The following is a 21831-nucleotide window of genomic DNA, read 5'->3' as shown; positions in this document are numbered from 1 at the left end:
GCACCAATCCGGTTACGACATCCGTATTACCCGACCATTTAAATTCCCATTTAAAGAGCCGTTCAGCGCTTCGCTGCTGCCGCGATCTAAACTCCCTCCTCCAACCCCGACTCCACCATGCCGGAACCCATGTTTGCTGTACCAGTTTACGTCTTAAATCTCTGCATATTTCTCTCTCTCTCTCTCTCCCTCTCTCTCTAATTATTTGATTATCTATCTATCCATTCATTTATTACTTTCCAAAAACGTGTAAGTGAGCTTATCAATACTATGCATGCTAGCGGTTCTGTTAGGGGGGGGTCTATTCTATTTTCTAGTTGCTGTTCTCCCCACTCTGTCTATGCATGCGCATGGACGGGCACGTGGATTCTTGCCCAGAACAGAACCATACTGCCAACACTAACTGTATGCATATCATCTAATTCCCTTGTGACAAAGTGGTCCTGACAGAACTATAGTTTATACTATAGTATATAACTATAGTATAGTATAGAACTATAGTATACTTCAAAGGCTCAAAACGTGCTGATGTGACCTGGGCAGAAGGTGAGTTGGATGTCTGATATAGAGAGTAAATTAAATGTATTCAAATGAAAATTAGACTTACCAGCCAGCAGAGAAGCTCTAAGAACACCGACTGTAGAGAGAAATAAAGAGGAGGAAGTTCATGAAGCCAGTGATGGAAAAACCAAAGCTGTCACCAGAGATATTAGAACACACTATGAAAATGGGTAAATATTAGTAAACACTGTCCATTTTATTAGGAACACCTGAACACCTGTTTATTTATGCTGTTATTTAATCATATGGAAGCAGCAAAATGCATAATATCAACCAGCTACAGGTCAAGAGCTTGTGACCAGAAGTTTTTTTGAGATGTTTTAATCAGTTTTAATCAGTGTGAGTCTGAGTCCCAGGAAAGCCTCAGATTCCTGTCCTTGGCTGACATGACGTGAAACCTTGTAGCTCATTCACTGCAAAGTTTAATATGTTGTGTTTCCTGAGATGTTTTTTTGTTCACTGTAGCTGTAATGTGTGCTAATTTCTAACTTCCAGTTAGCTCAGACCAGTCTGGTCATTCTTGTCTGATTTCTCTCATCAACAAGATGTTTTAGGTGGCAGATCTTCCACCTTCACACCATTCTGAGATCAGCAGTTTCTGAAATCCTCAGATCAGCCCATCTGGCACCAACAACTACACCATGCTTAAAATCTCTCAGATCACATTTTTCACTTCTCTGATGTTTTATGTGAACAATAAACTGAAGCTTTTCACCTGTAACTGATTGATTTTATCTACTGTGCTGCTGCTACCTAATTGGCTGATTGGATAGTTGTATAATTGAGTTCCTGATAAAGTAGATGGTAAGTGTATAAAAAGAGTACATACTCTATAATTGTATTTATACCACAGAGCTACTGTATACTGGATTCTGATTGGTCAGATGGTGCTGATTAATTTTCTATTACCAACTCTGACAGTAGAGAGGCAGCAATTAATAGCTTTATATGAACAAACTTTTTTTACTATGTTATTGTTTTTATAATATTAGATTGAAGGAATTTCTGACGCTTATAAGAAAGAATAAACTTATGCCATTCTTTTTGGATCACTTCTGTTTCTTGCATTTTACCAAAGTCAGCAATTCAGAAAACGAGAAGTAAAACATCTCTGGCACATTGCAAACATATCACAAACCACAGACACTGTTTTTATATACAGAAAATTCTAGACAATTAAAAACACAGTTGTAATACTTTAAAATCGAAAACATCTGGTTTCCGCATTTTTTGAAAAAATAAAAACATTTCTGTCAAAGTGAAGTAATCAAAAATATCAAATTATTTATAAATAACTTAATATAAACCACACAGATAGAGTAGAAACTCCATGAAACGTGTTTTTATTCTAAAACTTTTATGTTTTTTCTGTATTTTAGGATCTTAGTTTTAGAATTGATAATTCAGTATCTAAGTTTGTGCAAAATTCATTTATATTCCTTTTGAGAAAGATATTTTTCAAAAATGTTGATGATTAATGTATTGGAATTTTGTTAGACTTCAGTTAAAAGTAAACCTGCTCTGTAAATGTCCTCATCTGAAGAATGTCTTCACAGTAAAAGAAATATTGAAATTCTGACATCATCCAAAGGATAATAAGAAATTTATATATTACCTATATTTCAAAGATAGAATTATATTATTTAAAAAAAAATCCCAAGTTATATATATATATATATATATATATATATATATATATATATATATATATATATATATATATATATATATAAACCAAAAGGGTATACCCCACACATGTAAAATGTGGAAATTATAAAATAATATTAATTACAAGACAAACGTATTGATATAAATGTTGAATTTACCGAGTGTTAAAGTGAGGTGAACATTCATCATCCTGGTCCTTAAGATGTAAATCAGTTTGATACTAATTATAACGTTCACTGCTGCTTTCTTCTCACAATGAACCGCTTGAGGTAACGACAAGTGATGTTTTATGTTTCTTCATGCAACCAAAGAGGTGGAGTTTCTTCTATGGTCAGTTCCTGTTAAACTGAGTCAAATAACCTCAAACTATTTTTGCTGCATATAAATTTTTTATGTTGTTTTTTTACAGCCCAAAAGTTGGAGGCCAGCCCAAAGCACACTTGTAGGCGAAACCTTGTCAAATGCCCAGAGTACCCCAAGTGTCAAAAATATTAATTTCCTCTTGTCACTTCCTCTTGTCTTGTCACCTAACAGACAAGTGACAAACAAGAGAAATATAAGGGGTACATATAAAGTGCCAGGCCATGACAGGATCATTTATCTTCCTGGAAGGATGAACAGCATTCTTCCTCAAGATATATATTTATATAATCAACATGTCACTCCATAACCTCCCATGAGTGTTATAATAGGTTAAAATGCCTTAAGGATAAAGACAATTTAATAACTAACTTTGTAGATAACAATATTTATAATATTTTTGATTGTTTTTAAGCAAAATCAGAGCAAAAAAGATTTTTGATTTTATTAAGTATGAAGATTTATGCACAGATAATAATACAAAGTCATACTTTTCCATAAATTAATGTAATTTTTTTGTTTTTTAAAAAGTTACACGAGCAAAAATACTTTTTAAAATGTAGGTTTAGTTCTGTATCAGCATTCAACAGCATTCCCATAGTTGACTAGTTCCTATTTTTAAAAGGCAGAACCATGAAACTAAAAGTGAAACTTTGACACAAACCTCATATCTACATTATTTAAAGCAAAACTTTAGAAAGTGTGCTTGTGAGTGTAAAGTTGAACTGACCATTATCCTTCATGCTGTGATTTGACTGATTTCCTCCTTTACTTCCTGTCTACTTCCCATTTAAGTTTGTTTTCATGTTCTAGAAATCATGAAGAGGTTGATAATGAGATAAAGTATAAAACCTATCGAATTGTTCAATCCAAGGAGAAGAGCTGATCAAATGATTTCACTGCACACAGAAAAGTCATTTGGTTAATGAGACAAACCAGTAACCAGAAATAGTCTGAAGTAAATGTACACACATTAATTTTAAGTGTGTAAATCGTTAAAATTGTGTTTGTGTACTACAGTAGTTTGAGTCTGTGAATTTTTTTTTTCCCTCTGTGGCCCTAATATTCTATCATTTTATATATAGACTTATAGTCCATGGGAAACTGTAAATTATCTAATAATAGCAACATCATCTAAAAATCATCATTTATCCAAAATGATTGAAATTAATGTTCACAAATGTTTAAATAATGACAGTGGGTCTAGTTATATGTGATAACAATGTATAGTGGGCAGTGGAATAACTATTGGTTTCCATTTGTGGTGACTGCTGACTGACATAAGGGATGAGATTAAATAGATCATAGAACTTAGCCTGGTCTGGAGCATGCTAGCTCCACAGAATAAATCTCCATGGTAATTTATACCTTAACATCCTACCGCTACCTGATCCAGCTTTAGTGCAACCGGATCACGGATAAATTGAGCCAGGATCACCAAGATATCCTGGCTTAATCCCTTATCCTAGTTTTGTGCAATAGGCCCCAGGTTAGGGTCTTCATCATTATTCAGTGAATCATGCAGTTTTTGAGTTTCTCAGACAGATGTTTCTTAAACTCTGGTACTATGCCATATGTGTTTACATAATTGGCATGCTGATTTAAAACCAGCTAATTTTTTTGCACAAATTCACAATGTTTTGGATACAAGGTGAAGTAATTTATACTGACATACGTGTCCCTTTTTGACACGTTTTCGGATTGCGTAGAAAACCCTTCCACAATCCCACCAAGGATTGTGTCCAAGTTTGCATGGGTAAATATTGAAAAAAGATATCAGAGTTGGTCTTACCTTGAACGCAGGTGTCTTCGAAGTCCCTCGATCTTCTAACAAAGGATCATCCTCAAGTTCTTCTACCTAATCTATTGTTTGAATCCTTAAATGAAGGAGGCAGAGTTAGACCTTCTTTGTTTTTTCAGGGTCTCATGGAGGCATGTGAGAATAATCCCTTGAGACAAAAAAACGTTTTTAATCTCAATGTAATTCCATGAATGTTATGTGGAAATATCTCACACCTTAAAACAGTTTACATCGCTAGTTATGCGGACGAGGTGATCCGACCATCCAGAGTAATGATAATCAGTGGTGGAATCGGGGGGAAAAGACTCCATACAAGATCCATCTATCATGCTAGTGGTAACATATTAGCATAATGATTAGCATCCATGAAGTAGCTTGCTAAGAACACATGTTTTTTCTATAACACAATCTTGGAAATGGTCAGTGAATTCTAAAATTCTCACAGTCTATTGTTTTCAGGAGAATAACTCTAAGGTTATTGCTTCTAACCTGCTTTGTACCTCTTTGTCCAACTTTCTGACGTCTCTCTCAGACACATTACATCTTTTTATTTTTCCCGCTTCTCTCTTTCCCACCTCTCCTGTTCCCACATCTTTCTGCCCCCATAGCTTCATTATCTAACTTGGGATTCACCCAACCTTTGCAGTCAATCATCCCAATATAAACATTCTATTGCATAGAAGTTTCTAGAACACAAGGACACTTTAACATACAAAGTATGTACATTTGTGTATATCAAGTTCCAAACATTGTCTGTGCAACAACAAATACAGATCGTACACAAACATTTAAGTAAATTTTCAACATTTTGAATGTGTTAGATAAAAAGTTACAACTTCAACCTGCCAAAAGAGTAAAGATATTGCTATAAACCACCTCGTGTCTGATTTATGTGGTTACACCATCTGTGTTGGGGTCGGAGTGTAGCTACAGGATATATAAGGCATGTCATTGGTTGAGCCTTACACAATGATGGAGTCACTGTAAATAGCACTATATATTTTATATACAATATAGTAGATATAATAAGTCTTCTTTTTAAAACTACACTTCTGTTACAGGTCCTAGTGATGTTAAAAAAAAAGATAACACACCACATCTTTTCCTCCTTTTATGTGATATATTTTTAGAGGTCCGTCCACAAAAGTCGCCTGTTTCGGCCCTGGATGGGCGACCTCTGGTCTCTGGGCTCATAAACACCCAGACTGCACCACACTCTCTCATATTGGGCACGACACCAAGTGCATGGTGCCCATATGGGTTCAATCTCATTGTGGAGGCCTCAATACACCCCAGACAATACACATCTAAGGGCACTTTTCAAAGAACAGGGACCAGGCATTACCACAGCCTTTGACTGTGCCATTAAGGTGCACCCCCTTCATCACACCCTCAAATCATTATGAGTATCTTGTGATACCCTTGGGCCCAATGAATCCCCCTGCAGTCTTTTAGTACTTTATCAACGAGGCCCTCAGATAGACACTGAACCACTATGTGTTCGTCTACCTTGACAACATTTGAATCCTCAGTAGCTCCCTTATGGAGCAGGTGGCACATGTTCACCGGGTCCTTCAGCTAAAGAAATCACGTAAGCACTATTTCCTTTGGCTTTGTCATATCACATTAAGGACTGAGTATGGACCCTGTTAAGTCTAGGGCAGTCAGGGAATAGCCTCAGCCCACCTTGGTTTGGGAAGTCCAGAGTTTTATTGGCTGTACATATTTATTCTGCCATTTTGTGAAGAATTTCAGAACCCTTATAGGCCCACTGTGCGTTTTGAGCAAGAAAACTTTTATACTTTTTAAACTTTTATATAAAAAAAAGTTTATATGGACACTGCTGCTGTCGTCTTACAGCAAAGATCAGGAACATGGTTGTTTTATAAAGCTGGAGAGGTGGAGTTTCCTTTTTTTATCAATTCCTGTTTGTGAAAATCTAACAGCAATCTATCAGCCTCAAAAGGAGTCTGATTATAAATAGAGTAAAAGAAGTTCTAGTCTCACCAAAAACTTCCATAGCAACTCTGTAGGTGGCATACTTGTGGAATTGTAAAAGATAATCATGGAATATGTACATCCTTTGTGCCTGTACTCTGTTTCAGAAATCCTCCTTTAATTGTCTTAAAGTGTCTATGATTAGTACATACTTGCTTTTTTTGACTATCTTACAGAAGTAGAGTAACAACCTAAAATATGATCCAGGGTCCTAAAATAGTGAAACCGATTTTGGTGGAAATGGATTCAGGAAAGACGCCTGCTTTTACCAACTATCCAATTCCACATGAACTTTCTTTATTGCAGAGGTTCTTATGCCTGATTGGATTGTTCCAAAAGTTCTACAGTTTGCTGAGCTTGCTGTCCCCTTTTATCAATTGCAGCTAAAAATGTTATTTGTGCATGGACATCCATTTCAGGTCCAAACTAATGCCAGTGCAACAAAAAGGTTGTTATCGCTTATGCCTCTAGAACTCAGTGAGAGCAGAAAAAAAAAAATCAGCATCAGAGAAATAGTGCCTTGTGGTGGTATGAGCTGTAGAAAAGTGGTACCACTGCCAGGAAGGCATGCTTTTTGTACTGTATACTGAATAGTTACATAAACATGCAATGTAAATTATGTTTTCTGCCGAATGTCTTCACAATAAAATTGTTTAAATAAAAAGATATTTGGTTTAAGTTTGTGTTATTGTATGAATATTTAGTTATAAAAACCTCATTTGTATGAACAAATGTACATTTTAAAAACTCAGCATTTTAAAAAGCAATCAGCTAGCAAAGATGAACTGCGATATTTTTTGTTTGTTTAACAAACCAAATGCAATGATAAAAATATTGAATTTACCAAGCAGTAAACTGTACAGCATCCTGGTTCTTCAAGGTGTCATTAGTTTGGTCTAGTATCCACTTCTGCTGTCTTCTCACAGAGAAACTCATGAGGTCATTTTCCCATTTATCTGAAGATGGGAGATTATTTTTTTGTCCAGTTCCTCTTACGTGATTGGTTAAAATGTACTGTAAATATCACTGCTATTCTATCAGACGTAGTCTAGTCTACATTTATTAATGTCAGAACAAGGAACAGTTTTGTCAGTATTAAATTTTAAGTTAGCAGGCATCTTTGTGGACTAAAATTGTAATGAAAGAAAGTGTAATACAGGGTGCTGAGAAAGGAGCTATGGTACTGTATAAGGATGTCAGGCGTGGCAGAGAAGTACATCTGAGTAGGTCAGGATATGTATGAGAGAAGTTTCACAGCAGTGAGATGTGCTGTAGGTCAGACAGAGGAGTTCAAGGTGGAGGTGGAGCTACATCAAGGATTGGCTTTGAGTCCCTTCTTTGCTTTGGAAAGAAGAGGAATGAAAGTCAGTCATAGTAAGACAATATATATGTGGATGAACGAGAGGGAGGGAAGTAGAACAGTGAAGTTACAGGGGGATGAGGTCAAGATGGTGCAGGAGTTTAAGGATTTGGGGTCAACTGTCCAGTGTAATGGGGAGTGTGGAAAAGAGGTGAAGAGCCGAGTGCAGGTGGGTTGGAGTGGGTGGAGAAAAGTGTCAGGAATGTTTTGTGATAGAAAAATGTCAGCAAGAATCAAAGGAAAGTTGTAAAAGAGCGTTGTAAGAGCAGCTCTGCTGTATGGGTTTGAGACTGTAGCAGTGAGGAAAAGACATGAGACAGAGATGGAGGTAGCAGATATGATTATGTTGAGGTTCTCTTTAGAAGTGATGAGGATGGATAGGATTAGGAAGGCGCACATCAGAGGGACAGCTCAGGCTGTTTTGGGGAAAACGTCAGAGAGACTAGATTGAGATGGTTTGGACATGTACAGAGGAGGGAGATGGTTATATATCAACCAAGTGGTTACTTTAAATGGTAATCACGGTCCCGTAGACCCTTTGTTCGTGGTGATCATTGATGCCCTGCTGTCGCTCCCATACTAACAATTTAATCAAGTTTATACGTTTAGAGTCCTAAATGTATTACCTTATGATACTTAACCCTTTTTAGGAATGAGCTCTATTAGATGTGTATCTTGGTGTGGAATTTGAGTGCAATTATCTGTAATTTCTTACAGAAGTGAAGAGGCGAGTGCAGGTGGGTTGGAGTGGATGGAGAAAAGTGTCAGGAGTGTTGTGTGTGACAGAAGAGTGTCAGGAGTGTTGCATGTGATAGAAGAGTGTCAGGAGTGTTGTGTGTGTGACAGAAGAGTGTCAGCAAGAATCAAAGGAAAGGTGTAAAAGACAGTAGTGAGAGCAGATCTGCTGTATGGGTTTGAGACTGTAGCACTGAGGAAAGGACATGAGACAGAGATGGAGGTAGCAGAGATGGGGATGTTTAGGTTCTCTTTAGGAGTGACAAGGATTGACAGGATTAGGAAGGAGCACATCAGAGGGACAGCTCAGGGTGGCTGTTTTGGGGAAAAGGTCAGAGAGACTAGATTGAGATGGTTTGGACATGTACAGGGGAGGGAGATGGTTATATTGGTAGAAGGATGTTGGAGACGGAGTTGAAAGGTAAGAGGTCCAGAGGAAGGACAACGAGGAGATATATGGATGTGTTAAATGAGTACATGAAGGTAACTGGTGCGAGAGAAGAGGATGATGAGGATAGAGTTAGGTGGAAACTGATGATTCACTGTAGTGACCCCTAACGGGAAAAAACGAAAGACGAAGAAGAGGTGCTTAATTAGATAATGTTTAATTAGCCATGTTTGTGTTGTAGTGTACAGTAAATACTTAAAACTTATGTCTTTCATTGTCACCAATAGGTGTATCTACATAATTAAAACACTCTAGTACACCGTACTAACTTTTGTACTAATCAGGCAGTGAGGATTTACAAAAAATTAAATATACCTCAGTGTTAAGAAACATTATGGAAACAACTGGAAAGGGCCAGTGTGTGGTACAGGTTTTCATTCCAACCAAGCAGAAGCCACACCAGAGTCTACTAAAAGCCAAGAACAACTGATTAAACAGGTGGAATCAGGTGTGGCTTCTGCTTGGTTGGAATGAAAACTTGCACCCACAGCGGCCCGTTGTGGATAAGATTGGACACCGCTCGTCATCAGATATGAAAATATGGAAACCTGGGTGCCCAGCTTTTTGGGTTTTACACCAATACCAATAACCCTAGTGGAAAACAATACAGATAGACATACTGTGTCTCCATTCTCTACGTTAACAAAATCCAAAAACTAATAATGAAATTCAAACAAAAGACTTATAAAGATAAACACAATTTGAATTTATTAATAAAATCGATTAACAACAACAAAAAAAAACACTAACAATGAATGCCTTCAAGTTCATTAAGTTCAAATGTTAAGCCTTACCTTGAATTATCAAAATGTGCAGTAAATGTTATTGCAAAATAGTAAGCATTAAATTATTAGAAAGAACCCATATTAGCTAATATTGACAATTGCAAAGAAAAAGAATCAATTACATTCAAAAACCAGTTCAATATTTTTTTAAGAATTAAAATAATAAAAAGATTAAAAAGATAAGCCAACTGTTCGGTAGTGTTTACTCTAAATAAACACTAGTGCACTCTATGTTGAGACAAGTGAGAATAATCCATTGACATGAAATATATATGATGATTGTTCTTTTTATTTTTAGTTCAACCACGTGGGTATATCTTGCACCTTAAAAAGTAGTTTACCTCAGTATTCATGGAGGGGGGAAAAGACTTCATAAAATATCCGTCAATCATGCTAACATTAACATATTATCTTAGCAATTAGCATCCGTGTAGCTAAAGTAAATAATAAAAATAATAAAACATTCGTGTATACCAAGTTCCAGACATTATCTGTGCAACACAGTCCATGTATGAACATTAAAATGAAAACATTGAGTGTGTTACTTTCAGAAGCAACAACTTCAACCTGCCAGAAGAGCAGAGATATTGGTATAAACGACCCTGTGTCATTGTCTGAGGCCCTGCACAATGATGGAGCCCCTGACCATATAGTCCTAATATAGTAGATCTTAAAAGTCTAATCACTTCTGTTACAGTTAAAGGGTGTTAGTAATAAAACAAGATATTTAAAACAAGATAACTCGTCACATCTTTTCCTCCTTTTATGTGATATAGTAACTAACATAATTCAAGTGAGAAACAAATAGAAATGTTTAACAAAATAAAAAAGAATAAGAGTAAATTTATAATAATTTGTTTGCATAAATATACACACCCCTTAACTAATACATTGATGCAGCACCTTTTTGCATGTAGTACAGCATCTGGGTAAGAACTCAGTACCTTGTTATTTGCACTTTGGTGTAATTTCTGGTGAAAATGATTTGTTCGATGCCAGACCCTTGACTGAATCTTGACTTTGCCCTTGGATTATGTCCCTGTTTTGTTTGCTACCTGTACTTGTGCCTGTACCTGCACCACTTTATAGAATATAAATGGGGTTTTGGATAATCATTTAGTTTTCCACATTACTCTGCACAGTTTGCATAAATTTCCGTATCCTCGTGGTCATTGTACAGGTCATTACTTTGTTTCTCATCATCAACATTAATATAGTCATCATCTGCATCACTTCTTTGTTCAGCAGGCTGGAAATCAAGGGAGATGTTATGCGAGTCCTCTGAAAGATCCTTCTAGTAGAAACTGGTTTCTATGTTTTCATAAACATCTTCGTCATCTTTCTCATTCTCTGCTTGGTGACACTCGTATGTGTTTGTAGCACCTACAGATTGATTGTGACAAAATACACACAGGTTTATAGATACATTTTCTAGATAAAATTCAAAAATAACACAAGTAATAAATAAAAGCATTTATGTTGTGCAAAAATAATCAACAATATTGATTACATGCTTAAATGTTTTAGGTAAATGTTCACCATGTCACCAGTAGACTTTTTTTTAAATCTTAGGAGAACTTATGAAGACTTCTCCTATCTAGAAGTCTCTATTTGGGTTATTAATTTATAACAGTCAGTTGGATTGATTACTCACGCTCTGAATCACTCTTTGTGTCACTCTGAAATTTCGATCTTTTCTGTGTCTTCACAAAGCAAATGATGACTGGAACTAAGATGAGAAGCAGTCCTGCTGTCACCCCAATACCAATGTATGGCATCAGTGATGCTGAAAGAGAGTCAAGTTTGTCAAATACTAAACTGCAAAACACAAAAATAGACATAGTTTATTTTAATATACCTTTAACAGCAACAAAAAGGGGTTCAGTGGTAGTGGAGGTAAAGGTACGTGAAGACACTTTAACTTCATAAGTACAGCTGTAGTTTCCCTGATGATCAAAGTCTGCTTCAGGAAAAAGGAAGACAGCTGAGTGGTTAACAGCTGACTGAGTTCTGGAGATGTTGGATCCACTGAAGCCCAAATAGAAAGAACCTTCAGGATACTGAGTTTCAGTGGAGCAGATGATGGAGAAGCCATAGCCCCTGATCATTTCTGGTCTTTCAGGCCCGTAGTGGTACCATGCATCAGCAACAATGAAGGAGATATCGGGCTGCTGCAAGTTCACTATAAAATAACAAGCAAGGATTATCAGAAATTAATATTTTAATATGAACGTGCTACTGAAATTCAAGAACTTTACAAAAATAGATTGCAGTTTGAGCTGCAAATACTGTATGGTACTGGCAGTAAATGTCCAGAAAATGTCACTCACCCACAGTGATGTTAATGGCGTTGCTCCTGGATGAAGTAGAGTTACTTTCCCTGTATGAGTAGTCACAGGTGTACTGACCCTGATGTGAGGCATCTACAGTCAGAGTAAATGTTGTTGTAGTCTCTGCAGTTTGTGTCTTTATCAATGTCCCAGTTTCATACAAACTGAAGTCTACAGAGATGCATGATGGACTGGGTGTGGTACATGTGAACTGAAGGACTTCTCCAAGTGAGACCACAGAGTTTGGGGAGATCCGAGTCAGTGTTGGACTCTGCATGTCTTAAAGAAATATGTTTCATAATATTGTAAATGTATTCATTTCAAACAGGGTATAAAATATATATAAATACATACATACATACAAATAAACAACAATAACTTACTTGAGCAAACGACACCTGCATCTTCATCATGTCCACAGTTCTCTACTCCAAATACACTGTGTGAACACTGATCTATGTAGCTCTCGGTTCCTTTACACTGAACATTTCCCAGCCAGGTTGGTTCACTTCCCTGACCAAAGTGGGACTTTCCAGGAGCGCTGATGGCTTTACCACATCCAAGCTGCCTACACACCACCTCTGCATCCCTTAAGTCCCAGTCATCATCACACACTGTTCCCCACTGGGCTCTGTGCTGGATCTCCACTCGACCACAACATTTACTCGGACCATTCACCAGCCTGATCTCTCGGACTGAGTTAATATATGAAAAGCCAGCAGGGTTTTATTAATTAGTAATTTTTGATTGTACCAACCAGCTTAATATATAAAAATTAATCATATTAGACACAAATTTAGCTGTATTTAAAATGTCCTAACTAAATTCAATACTCAGCTAAACAATCAAATATGTTTTAGGTTTCTACAGTAAATGTAATGTGGCACTTTCCTGCAAGTTTTACACATTTTTTCCACAAAATGACTGCATTAAATGCAAAATATTTTCTGTGTCTTCACAAAACAAATGATGATGGGAACTAGGATGAGAAGCAATCCTGCTTTTACTCCCATACCAATGTATGGCATCAGTGATGCTGAAAGAGAGTCAAGTTTTTCAAATTCTAAACTGCAAAACACAAAAAATAGACATAGTTTATTTTAATATACCTTTAACAGCAACAAAAAGGGGTTCTGTGGTAGTGGAGGTAAAGGTACGTGAAGACACTTTAACTTCATAAGTACAGCTGTACTTTCCCTGATGATCAAAATCTGCTTCAGGAAAAAGGAAGACAGCTGAGTGGTTAACAGCTGACTGAGTTCTGGTGATGTGGAATCCTCTGAACCCCAAATGGAAGGAACCTCCTGCATACTGAGGTCTAGTGGAGCAGATGATGGAAAAGCCATAGCCCTTGATCATTTCTGGTCCTTCGGGCCTGTAGTGGTACCATGCATCAGCAGCAATGAAGGAGATATTGGGCTGCTGCAAGTTTACTGTAAAACAACAGACATGATTTATCAGGATTTTAAATCTAATAGCCAATTAATGTGTCTTGAGCTGCAAATACTGTATGGTACTGGCAGTAAATGTCCAGAAAATGTCACTCACCCACAGTGATGGTAATGGATTTGCTCCTGGATGATATAGAGACACTTTCCCTGTATGAGTAGTCACAGGTGTACTGACCCTGATGTGAGGCATCTACAGTCAGAGTAAATGTTGTTGTAGTCTCTGCAGTTTGTTTCTTTATCAATGTCCCAGTTTTATACAAACTGAAGTCTACAGAGATGCATGATGGACTGGGTGTGGTACATGTGAACTGCAGGACTTCTCCAGGTGAGACCACAGAGTTTGGGGAGATGCGAGTCAGTGTTGCACTCTGCATGTCTTAAAGAAATATGTTTCATAATATTGTAAATGTATTCACTTTAAACAGGGTACAAAAGATATATAAATACTTACATACAAATAAACAAAGATAACTTACTTGAGCAAACAACACCTGCATCTTCATCATGTCCACAGTTCTTTACTCCAAATCTACTGTGTGAACACTGATCTATGTAGCTCTCGGTTCCTTTACACTGAACATTACCCAGCCAGGTTGGTTCACTTCCCTGACCAAAGTGGGACTTTCCAGGAGCGCTGATGGCTTTACCACATCCAAGCTGCCTACACACCACCTCTGCATCCCTTAAGTCCCAGTTATCATCACACACTGTTCCCCACTGGGCTCTGTGCTGGATCTCCACTCGACCACAACATTTACTCGGACCATTCACCAGCCTGATCTCTCGGACTGAGTTAATATATGAAAAGACAGAAGGGTTTTATTAATTAGTAATTTTTGATTGTAGCAACTAGCTTGATATATAAAAATAAATCATATTAGAAACAAATGTAGCTGTATTTAAAATGTCCTAACTAAATGAAATACTCAGCTAAACAATCAAATATGTTTTAGGTTTCTACAGTAAATGTAATGTGGTGCTTTCACTGTAAATGTAATGTGGTGCTTTCCTGCAAGTTTTACACATTTTTTCCACAAAATGACTGCATTAAATGCAAAATATTTTCTGTGTCTTCACAAAGCAAATGATGACTGAAACTAAGATGAGAAGCAGTCCTGCTGTTACTCCCATACCAATGTATGGCATCAGTGATGCTGAAAGAGAGTCAAGTTTTTCAAATTCTAAACTGCAAAACACAAAAATAGACATAGATTATTTTAATATACCTTTAACAGCAACAAAAAGGGGTTCAGTGGTAGTGGAGGTAAAGGTACGTGAAGACACTTTAACTTCATAAGTACAGCTGTAGTTTCCCTGATGATCAAAGTCTGCTTCAGGAAAAAGGAAGACAGCTGAGTGGTTAACAGCTGACTGAGTTCTGGAGATGTTGGATCCACTGAAGCCCAAATAGAAAGAACCTTCAGGATACTGAGTTTCAGTGGAGCAGATGATGGAGAAGCCATAGCCCCTGATCATTTCTGGTCTTTCAGGCCCGTAGTGGTACCATGCATCAGCAACAATGAAGGAGATATCGGGCTGCTGCAAGTTCACTATAAAATAACAAGCAAGGATTATCAGAAATTAATATTTTAATATAAACGTGCTACTGAAATTCAAGAACTTTACAAAAATAGATTGCAGTTTGAGCTGCAAATACTATATGGTACTGGCAGTAAATGTCCAGAAAATGTCACTCACCCACAGTGATGTTAATGGCGTTGCTCCTGGATGAAGTAGAGTTACTTTCCCTGTATGAGTAGTCACAGGTGTACTGACCCTGATGTGAGGCATCTACAGTCAGAGTAAATGTTGTTGTAGTCTCTGCAGTTTGTGTCTTTATCAATGTCCCAGTTTCATACAAACTGAAGTCTACAGAGATGCATGATGGACTGGGTGTGGTACATGTGAACTGCAGGACTTCTCCAGGTGAGACCACAGAGTTTGGGGAGATCCGAGTCAGTGTTGGACTCTGCATGTCTTAAAGAAATATGTTTCATAATATTGTAAATGTATTCATTTCAAACATTGTATAAAATATATATAAATACATACATACATACAAATAAACAAAGATAACTTACTTGAGCAAACGACACCTGCATCTTCATCATGTCCACAGTTCTCTACTCCAAATCCACTGTGTGAACACTGATCTATGTACCTCTCAGTTCCTTTACACTGAACATTACCCAGCCAGGTTGGTTCACTTCCCTGACCAAAGTGGGACTTTCCAGGAGCGCTGATGGCTTTACCACATCCAAGCTGCCTACACACCACCTCTGCATCCCTTAAGTCCCAGTCATCATCACACACTGTTCCCCACTGGGCTCTGTGCTGGATCTCCACTCGACCACAACATTTACTCGGACCGTTCACCAGCCTGATCTCTCGGACTGAGTTAATATATGAAAAGCCAGCAGGGTTTTATTAATTAGTAATTTTTGATTGTACCAACTAGCTTAATATATAAAAATTAATCATATTAGACACAAATTTAGCTGTATTTAAAATGTCCTAACTAAATGAAATACTCAGCTAAACAATCAAATATGTTTTAGGTTTCTACAGTAAATGTAATGTGGTGCTTTCACTGTAAATGTAATGTGGTGCTTTCCTGCAAGTTTTACACATTTTTTCCACAAAATGACTGCATTAAATGCAAAATATTTTCTGTGTCTTCACAAAGCAAATGATGACTGAAACTAAGATGAGAAGCAGTCCTGCTGTTACTCCCATACCAATGTATGGCATCAGTGATTGTGAAAGAGAGTCAAGTTTTTCAAATACTAAACTGCAAAACACAAACATAGACATAGATTATTTTAATATACCTTTAACAGCAACAAAAAGGGGTTCAGTGGTAGTTGAGGTAAAGGTACGTGAAGACACTTTAACTTCATAAGTACAGCTGTAGTTTCCCTGATGATCAAAATCTGCTTCAGGAAAAAGGAAGACAGCTGAGTGGTTAACAGCTGACTGAGTTCTGGAGATGTTGGATCCACTGAAGCCCAAATAGAAAGAACCTTCAGGATACTGAGTTTCAGTGGAGCAGATGATGGAGAAGCCATAGCCCCTGATCATTTCTGGTCTTTCAGGCCCGTAGTGGTACCATGCATCAGCAACAATGAAGGAGATATCGGGCTGCTGCAGGTTCACTATAAAATAACAAGCAAGGATTATCAGAAATTAATATTTTAATATGAACGTGCTACTGAAATTCAAGAACTTTACAAAAATAGATTGCAGTTTGAGCTGCAAATACTGTATGGTACTGGCAGTAAATGTCCAGAAAATGTCACTCACCCACAGTGATGTTAATGGCGTTGCTCCTGGATGAAGTAGAGTTACTTTCCCTGTATGAGTAGTCACAGGTGTACTGACCCTGATGTGAGGCATCTACAGTCAGAGTAAATGTTGTTGTAGTCTCTGCAGTTTGTGTCTTTATCAATGTCCCAGTTTTATACAAACTGAAGTCTACAGAGATGCATGATGGACTGGGTGTGGTACATGTGAACTGAAGGACTTCTCCAGGTGAGACCACAGAGTTTGGGGAGATCCGAGTCAGTGTTGGACTCTGCATGTCTTAAAGAAATATGTTTCATAATATTGTAAATGTATTCATTTCAAACAGGGTATAAAATATATATAAATACATACATACATACAAATAAACAACAATAACTTACTTGAGCAAACGACACCTGCATCTTCATCATGTCCACAGTTCTCTACTCCAAATACACTGTGTGAACACTGATCTATGTAGCTCTCAGTTCCTTTACACTGAACATTACCCAGCCAGGTTGGTTCACTTCCCTGACCAAAGTGGGACTTTTGAGGAGCGCTGATGGCTTTACCACATCCAAGCTGCCTACACACCACCTCTGCATCCCTTAAGTCCCAGTTATCATCACACACTGTTCCCCACTGGGCTCTGTGCTGGATCTCCACTCGACCACAACATTTACTCGGACCATTCACCAGCCTGATCTCTCGGACTGAGTTAATATATGAAAAGCCAGCAGGGTTTTATTAATTAGTAATTTTTGATTGTACCAACTAGCTTAATATATAAAAATTAATCATATTAGACACAAATGTAGCTGTATTTAAAATGTCCTAACTAAATTCAATACTCAGCTAAACAATCAAATATGTTTTAGGTTTCTACAGTAAATGTAATGTGGCACTTTCCTGCAAGTTTTACACATTTTTTCCACAAAATGACTGCATTAAAAGCTAAATATTTTCTGTCTTCACAAAACAAATGATGATGGGAACTAGGATGAGAAGCAATCCTGCTTTTACTCCCATACCAATGTATGGCATCAGTGATGCTGAAAGAGAGTCAAGTTTTTCAAATTCTAAACTGCAAAACACAAAAAATAGACATAGTTTATTTAAATATACCTTTAACAGCAACAAAAAGGGGTTCTGTGGTAGTGGAGGTAAAGGTACGTGAAGACACTTTAACTTCATAAGTACAGCTGTAGTTTCCCTGATGATCAAAATCTGCTTCAGGAAAAAGGAAGACAGCTGAGTGGTTAACAGCTGACTGAGTTCTGGTGATGTGGAATCCTCTGAACCCCAAATGGAAGGAACCTCCTGCATACTGAGGTCTAGTGGAGCAGATGATGGAAAAGCCATAGCCCTTGATCATTTCTGGTCCTTCAGGCCTGTAGTGGTACCATGCATCAGCAGCAATGAAGGAGATATTGGGCTGCTGCAAGTTTACTGTAAAACAACAGACATGATTTATCAGGATTTTAAATCTAATAGCCAATTAATGTGTCTTGAGCTGCAAATACTGTATAGTACTGGCAGTAAATGTCCAGAAAATGTCACTCACCCACAGTGATGGTAATGGAGTTGCTCCTGGATGATATAGAGACACTTTCCCTGTATGAGTAGTCACAGGTGTACTGACCCTGATGTGAGGCATCTACAGTCAGAGTAAATGTTGTTGTAGTCTCTGCAGTTTGTTTCTTTATCAATGTCCCAGATTTATACAAACTGAAGTCTACAGAGATGCATGATGGACTGGGTGTGGTACATGTGAACTGCAGGACTTCTCCAGGTGAGACCACAGAGTTTGGGGAGATGCGAGTCAGTGTTGCACTCTGCATGTCTTAAAGAAATATGTTTCATAATATTGTAAATGTATTCACTTTAAACAGGGTACAAAAGATATATAAATACTTACATACAAATAAACAAAGATAACTTACTTGAGCAAACGACACCTGCATCTTCATCATGTCCACAGTTCTTTACTCCAAATCTACTGTGTGAACACTGATCTATGTAGCTCTCGGTTCCTTTACACTGAACATTACCCAGCCAGGTTGGTTCACTTCCCTGACCAAAGTGGGACTTTCCAGGAGCGCTGATGGCTTTACCACATCCAAGCTGCCTACACACCACCTCTGCATCCCTTAAGTCCCAGTTATCATCACACACTGTTCCCCACTGGGCTCTGTGCTGGATCTGCACTCGACCACAACATTTACTCGGACCATTCACCAGCCTGATCTCTCGGACTGAGTTAATATATGAAAAGACAGAAGGGTTTTATTAATTAGTAATTTTTGATTGTAGCAACTAGCTTGATATATAAAAATAAATCATATTAGAAACAAATGTAGCTGTATTTAAAATGTCCTAACTAAATGAAATACTCAGCTAAACAATCAAATATGTTTTAGGTTTCTACAGTAAATGTAATGTGGTGCTTTCACTGTAAATGTAATGTGGTGCTTTCCTGCAAGTTTTACACATTTTTTTCCACAAAATGACTGCATTAAATGCAAAATATTTTCTGTGTCTTCACAAAGCAAATGATGACTGAAACTAAGATGAGAAGCAATCCTGCTTTTACTCCCATACCAATGTATGGCATCAGTGATGCTGAAAGAGAGTCAAGTTTTTCAAATTCTAAACTGCAAAACACAAAAATAGACATAGATTATTTTAATATACCTTTAACAGCAACAAAAAGGGGTTCTGTGGTAGTGGAGGTAAAGGTACGTGAAGACACTTTAACTTCATAAGTACAGCTGTAGTTTCCCTGATGATCAAAATCTGCTTCAGGAAACAGGAAGACAGCTGAGTGGTTAACAGCTGACTGAGTTCTGGAGATGTTGGATCCACTGAAGCCCAAATAGAAAGAACCTTCAGGATACTGAGTTTCAGTGGAGCAGATGATGGAGAAGCCATAGCCCCTGATCATTTCTGGTCTTTCAGGCCCGTAGTGGTACCATGCATCAGCAACAATGAAGGAGATATCGGGCTGCTGCAAGTTCACTATAAAATAACAAGCAAGGATTATCAGAAATTAATATTTTAATATAAACGTGCTACTGAAATTCAAGAACTTTACAAAAATAGATTGCAGTTTGAGCTGCAAATACTGTATGGTACTGGCAGTAAATGTCCAGAAAATGTCACTCACCCACAGTGATGTTAATGGCGTTGCTCCTGGATGAAGTAGAGTTACTTTCCCTGTATGAGTAGTCACAGGTGTACTGACCCTGATGTGAGGCATCTACAGTCAGAGTAAATGTTGTTGTAGTCTCTGCAGTTTGTGTCTTTATCAATGTCCCAGTTTTATACAAACTGAAGTCTAGAGAGATGCATGATGGACTGGGTGTGGTACATGTGAACTGAAGGACTTCTCCAAGTGAGACCACAGAGTTTGGGGAGATCCGAGTCAGTGTTGGACTCTGCATGTCTTAAAGAAATATGTTTCATAATATTGTAAATGTATTAATTTCAAACAGGGTATAAAATATATATAAATACATACATACATACAAATAAACAAAGATAACTTACTTGAGCAAACGACACCTGCATCTTCATCATGTCCACAGTTCTCTACTCCAAATACACTGTGTGAACACTGATCTATGTAGCTCTCGGTTCCTTTACACTGAACATTACCCAGCCAGGTTGGTTCACTTCCCTGACCAAAGTGGGACTTTCCAGGAGCGCTGATGGCTTTACCACATCCAAGCTGCCTACACACCACCTCTGCATCCCTTAAGTCCCAGTTATCATCACACACTGTTCCCCACTGGGCTCTGTGCTGGATCTCCACTCGACCACAACATTTACTCGGACCATTCACCAGCCTGATCTCTCGGACTGAGTTAATATATGAAAAGCCAGCAGGGTTTTATTAATTAGTAATTTTTGATTGTACCAACTAGCTTAATATATAAAAATTAATCATATTAGACACAAATGTAGCTGTATTTAAAATGTCCTAACTAAATTCAATACTCAGCTAAACAATCAAATATGTTTTAGGTTTCTACAGTAAATGTAATGTGGCACTTTCCTGCAAGTTTTACACATTTTTTCCACAAAATGACTGCATTAAAAGCTAAATATTTTCTGTCTTCACAAAACAAATGATGATGGGAACTAAGATGAGAAGCAATCCTGCTTTTACTCCCATACCAATGTATGGCATCAGTGATGCTGAAAGAGAGTCAAGTTTTTCAAATTCTAAACTGCAAAACACAAAAAATAGACATAGTTTATTTAAATATACCTTTAACAGCAACAAAAAGGGGTTCTGTGGTAGTGGAGGTAAAGGTACGTGAAGACACTTTAACTTCATAAGTACAGCTGTAGTTTCCCTGATGATCAAAATCTGCTTCAGGAAAAAGGAAGACAGCTGAGTGGTTAACAGCTGACTGAGTTCTGGTGATGTGGAATCCCCTGAACCCCAAATGGAAGGAACCTCCTGCATACTGAGGTCTAGTGGAGCAGATGATGGAAAAGCCATAGCCCTTGATCATTTCTAGTCCTTCGGGCCTGTAGTGGTACCATGCATCAGCAGCAATGAAGGAGATATTGGGCTGCTGCAAGTTTACTGTAAAACAACAGACATGATTTATCAGGATTTTAAATCTAATAGCCAATTAATGTGTCTTGAGCTGCAAATACTGTATGGTACTGGCAGTAAATGTCCAGAAAATGTCACTCACCCACAGTGATGGTAATGGATTTGCTCCTGGATGATATAGAGACACTTTCCCTGTATGAGTAGTCACAGGTGTACTGACCCTGATGTGAGGCATCTACAGTCAGAGTAAATGTTGTTGTAGTCTCTGCAGTTTGTTTCTTTATCAATGTCCCAGTTTTATACAAACTGAAGTCTACAGAGATGCATGATGGACTGGGTGTGGTACATGTGAACTGCAGGACTTCTCCAGGTGAGACCACAGAGTTTGGGGAGATGCGAGTCAGTGTTGCACTCTGCATGTCTTAAAGAAATATGTTTCATAATATTGTAAATGTATTCACTTTAAACAGGGTACAAAA

General features: G+C 37.7%; 1 protein-coding gene across 5 annotated transcripts in view; it reads right to left on the bottom strand.

The window, feature by feature from the left end:
* The window catches only part of LOC113663930, a 201367-nt gene that overhangs the window by 78229 nt on the left and 101307 nt on the right, over positions 1-21831 (bottom strand). The window contains exons 47-68 of one of the 5 annotated variants that reach the window (XM_047800915.1): positions 21495-21773; positions 21056-21379; positions 20332-20643; positions 19949-20227; positions 19477-19800; positions 18726-19037; positions 18347-18625; positions 17908-18231; positions 17184-17495; positions 16801-17079; positions 16329-16652; positions 15579-15890; positions 15196-15474; positions 14724-15047; positions 13974-14285; positions 13595-13873; positions 13156-13479; positions 12430-12741; positions 12047-12325; positions 11575-11898; positions 11371-11502; positions 10031-11099 (exon numbers count right to left, since the gene is read on the bottom strand). In XM_047800915.1, coding sequence (XP_047656871.1) covers positions 11011-11099; positions 11371-11502; positions 11575-11898; positions 12047-12325; positions 12430-12741; positions 13156-13479; positions 13595-13873; positions 13974-14285; positions 14724-15047; positions 15196-15474; positions 15579-15890; positions 16329-16652; positions 16801-17079; positions 17184-17495; positions 17908-18231; positions 18347-18625; positions 18726-19037; positions 19477-19800; positions 19949-20227; positions 20332-20643; positions 21056-21379; positions 21495-21773 — 6314 coding nt within the window. In that variant the 3' untranslated portion in view covers positions 10031-11010. Of the gene's footprint in view, positions 1-10030; positions 11100-11370; positions 11503-11574; positions 11899-12046; positions 12326-12429; positions 12742-13155; positions 13480-13594; positions 13874-13973; positions 14286-14340; positions 14652-14723; positions 15048-15195; positions 15475-15578; positions 15891-16328; positions 16653-16800; positions 17080-17183; positions 17496-17675; positions 17835-17907; positions 18232-18346; positions 18626-18725; positions 19038-19476; positions 19801-19948; positions 20228-20331; positions 20644-21055; positions 21380-21494; positions 21774-21831 lie in introns of those variants that run through there. The other 4 variants (XM_047800914.1, XM_047800916.1, XM_047800917.1 and 1 more) reach the window with 4 other exon arrangements.

This window comes from Tachysurus fulvidraco, chromosome 15 (genome assembly GCF_022655615.1).
Source record: "Tachysurus fulvidraco isolate hzauxx_2018 chromosome 15, HZAU_PFXX_2.0, whole genome shotgun sequence".
Classification (NCBI taxonomy): Eukaryota; Metazoa; Chordata; class Actinopteri; order Siluriformes; family Bagridae; genus Tachysurus; species Tachysurus fulvidraco.
This window is presented reverse-complemented; position numbering and strand designations above follow the sequence as displayed.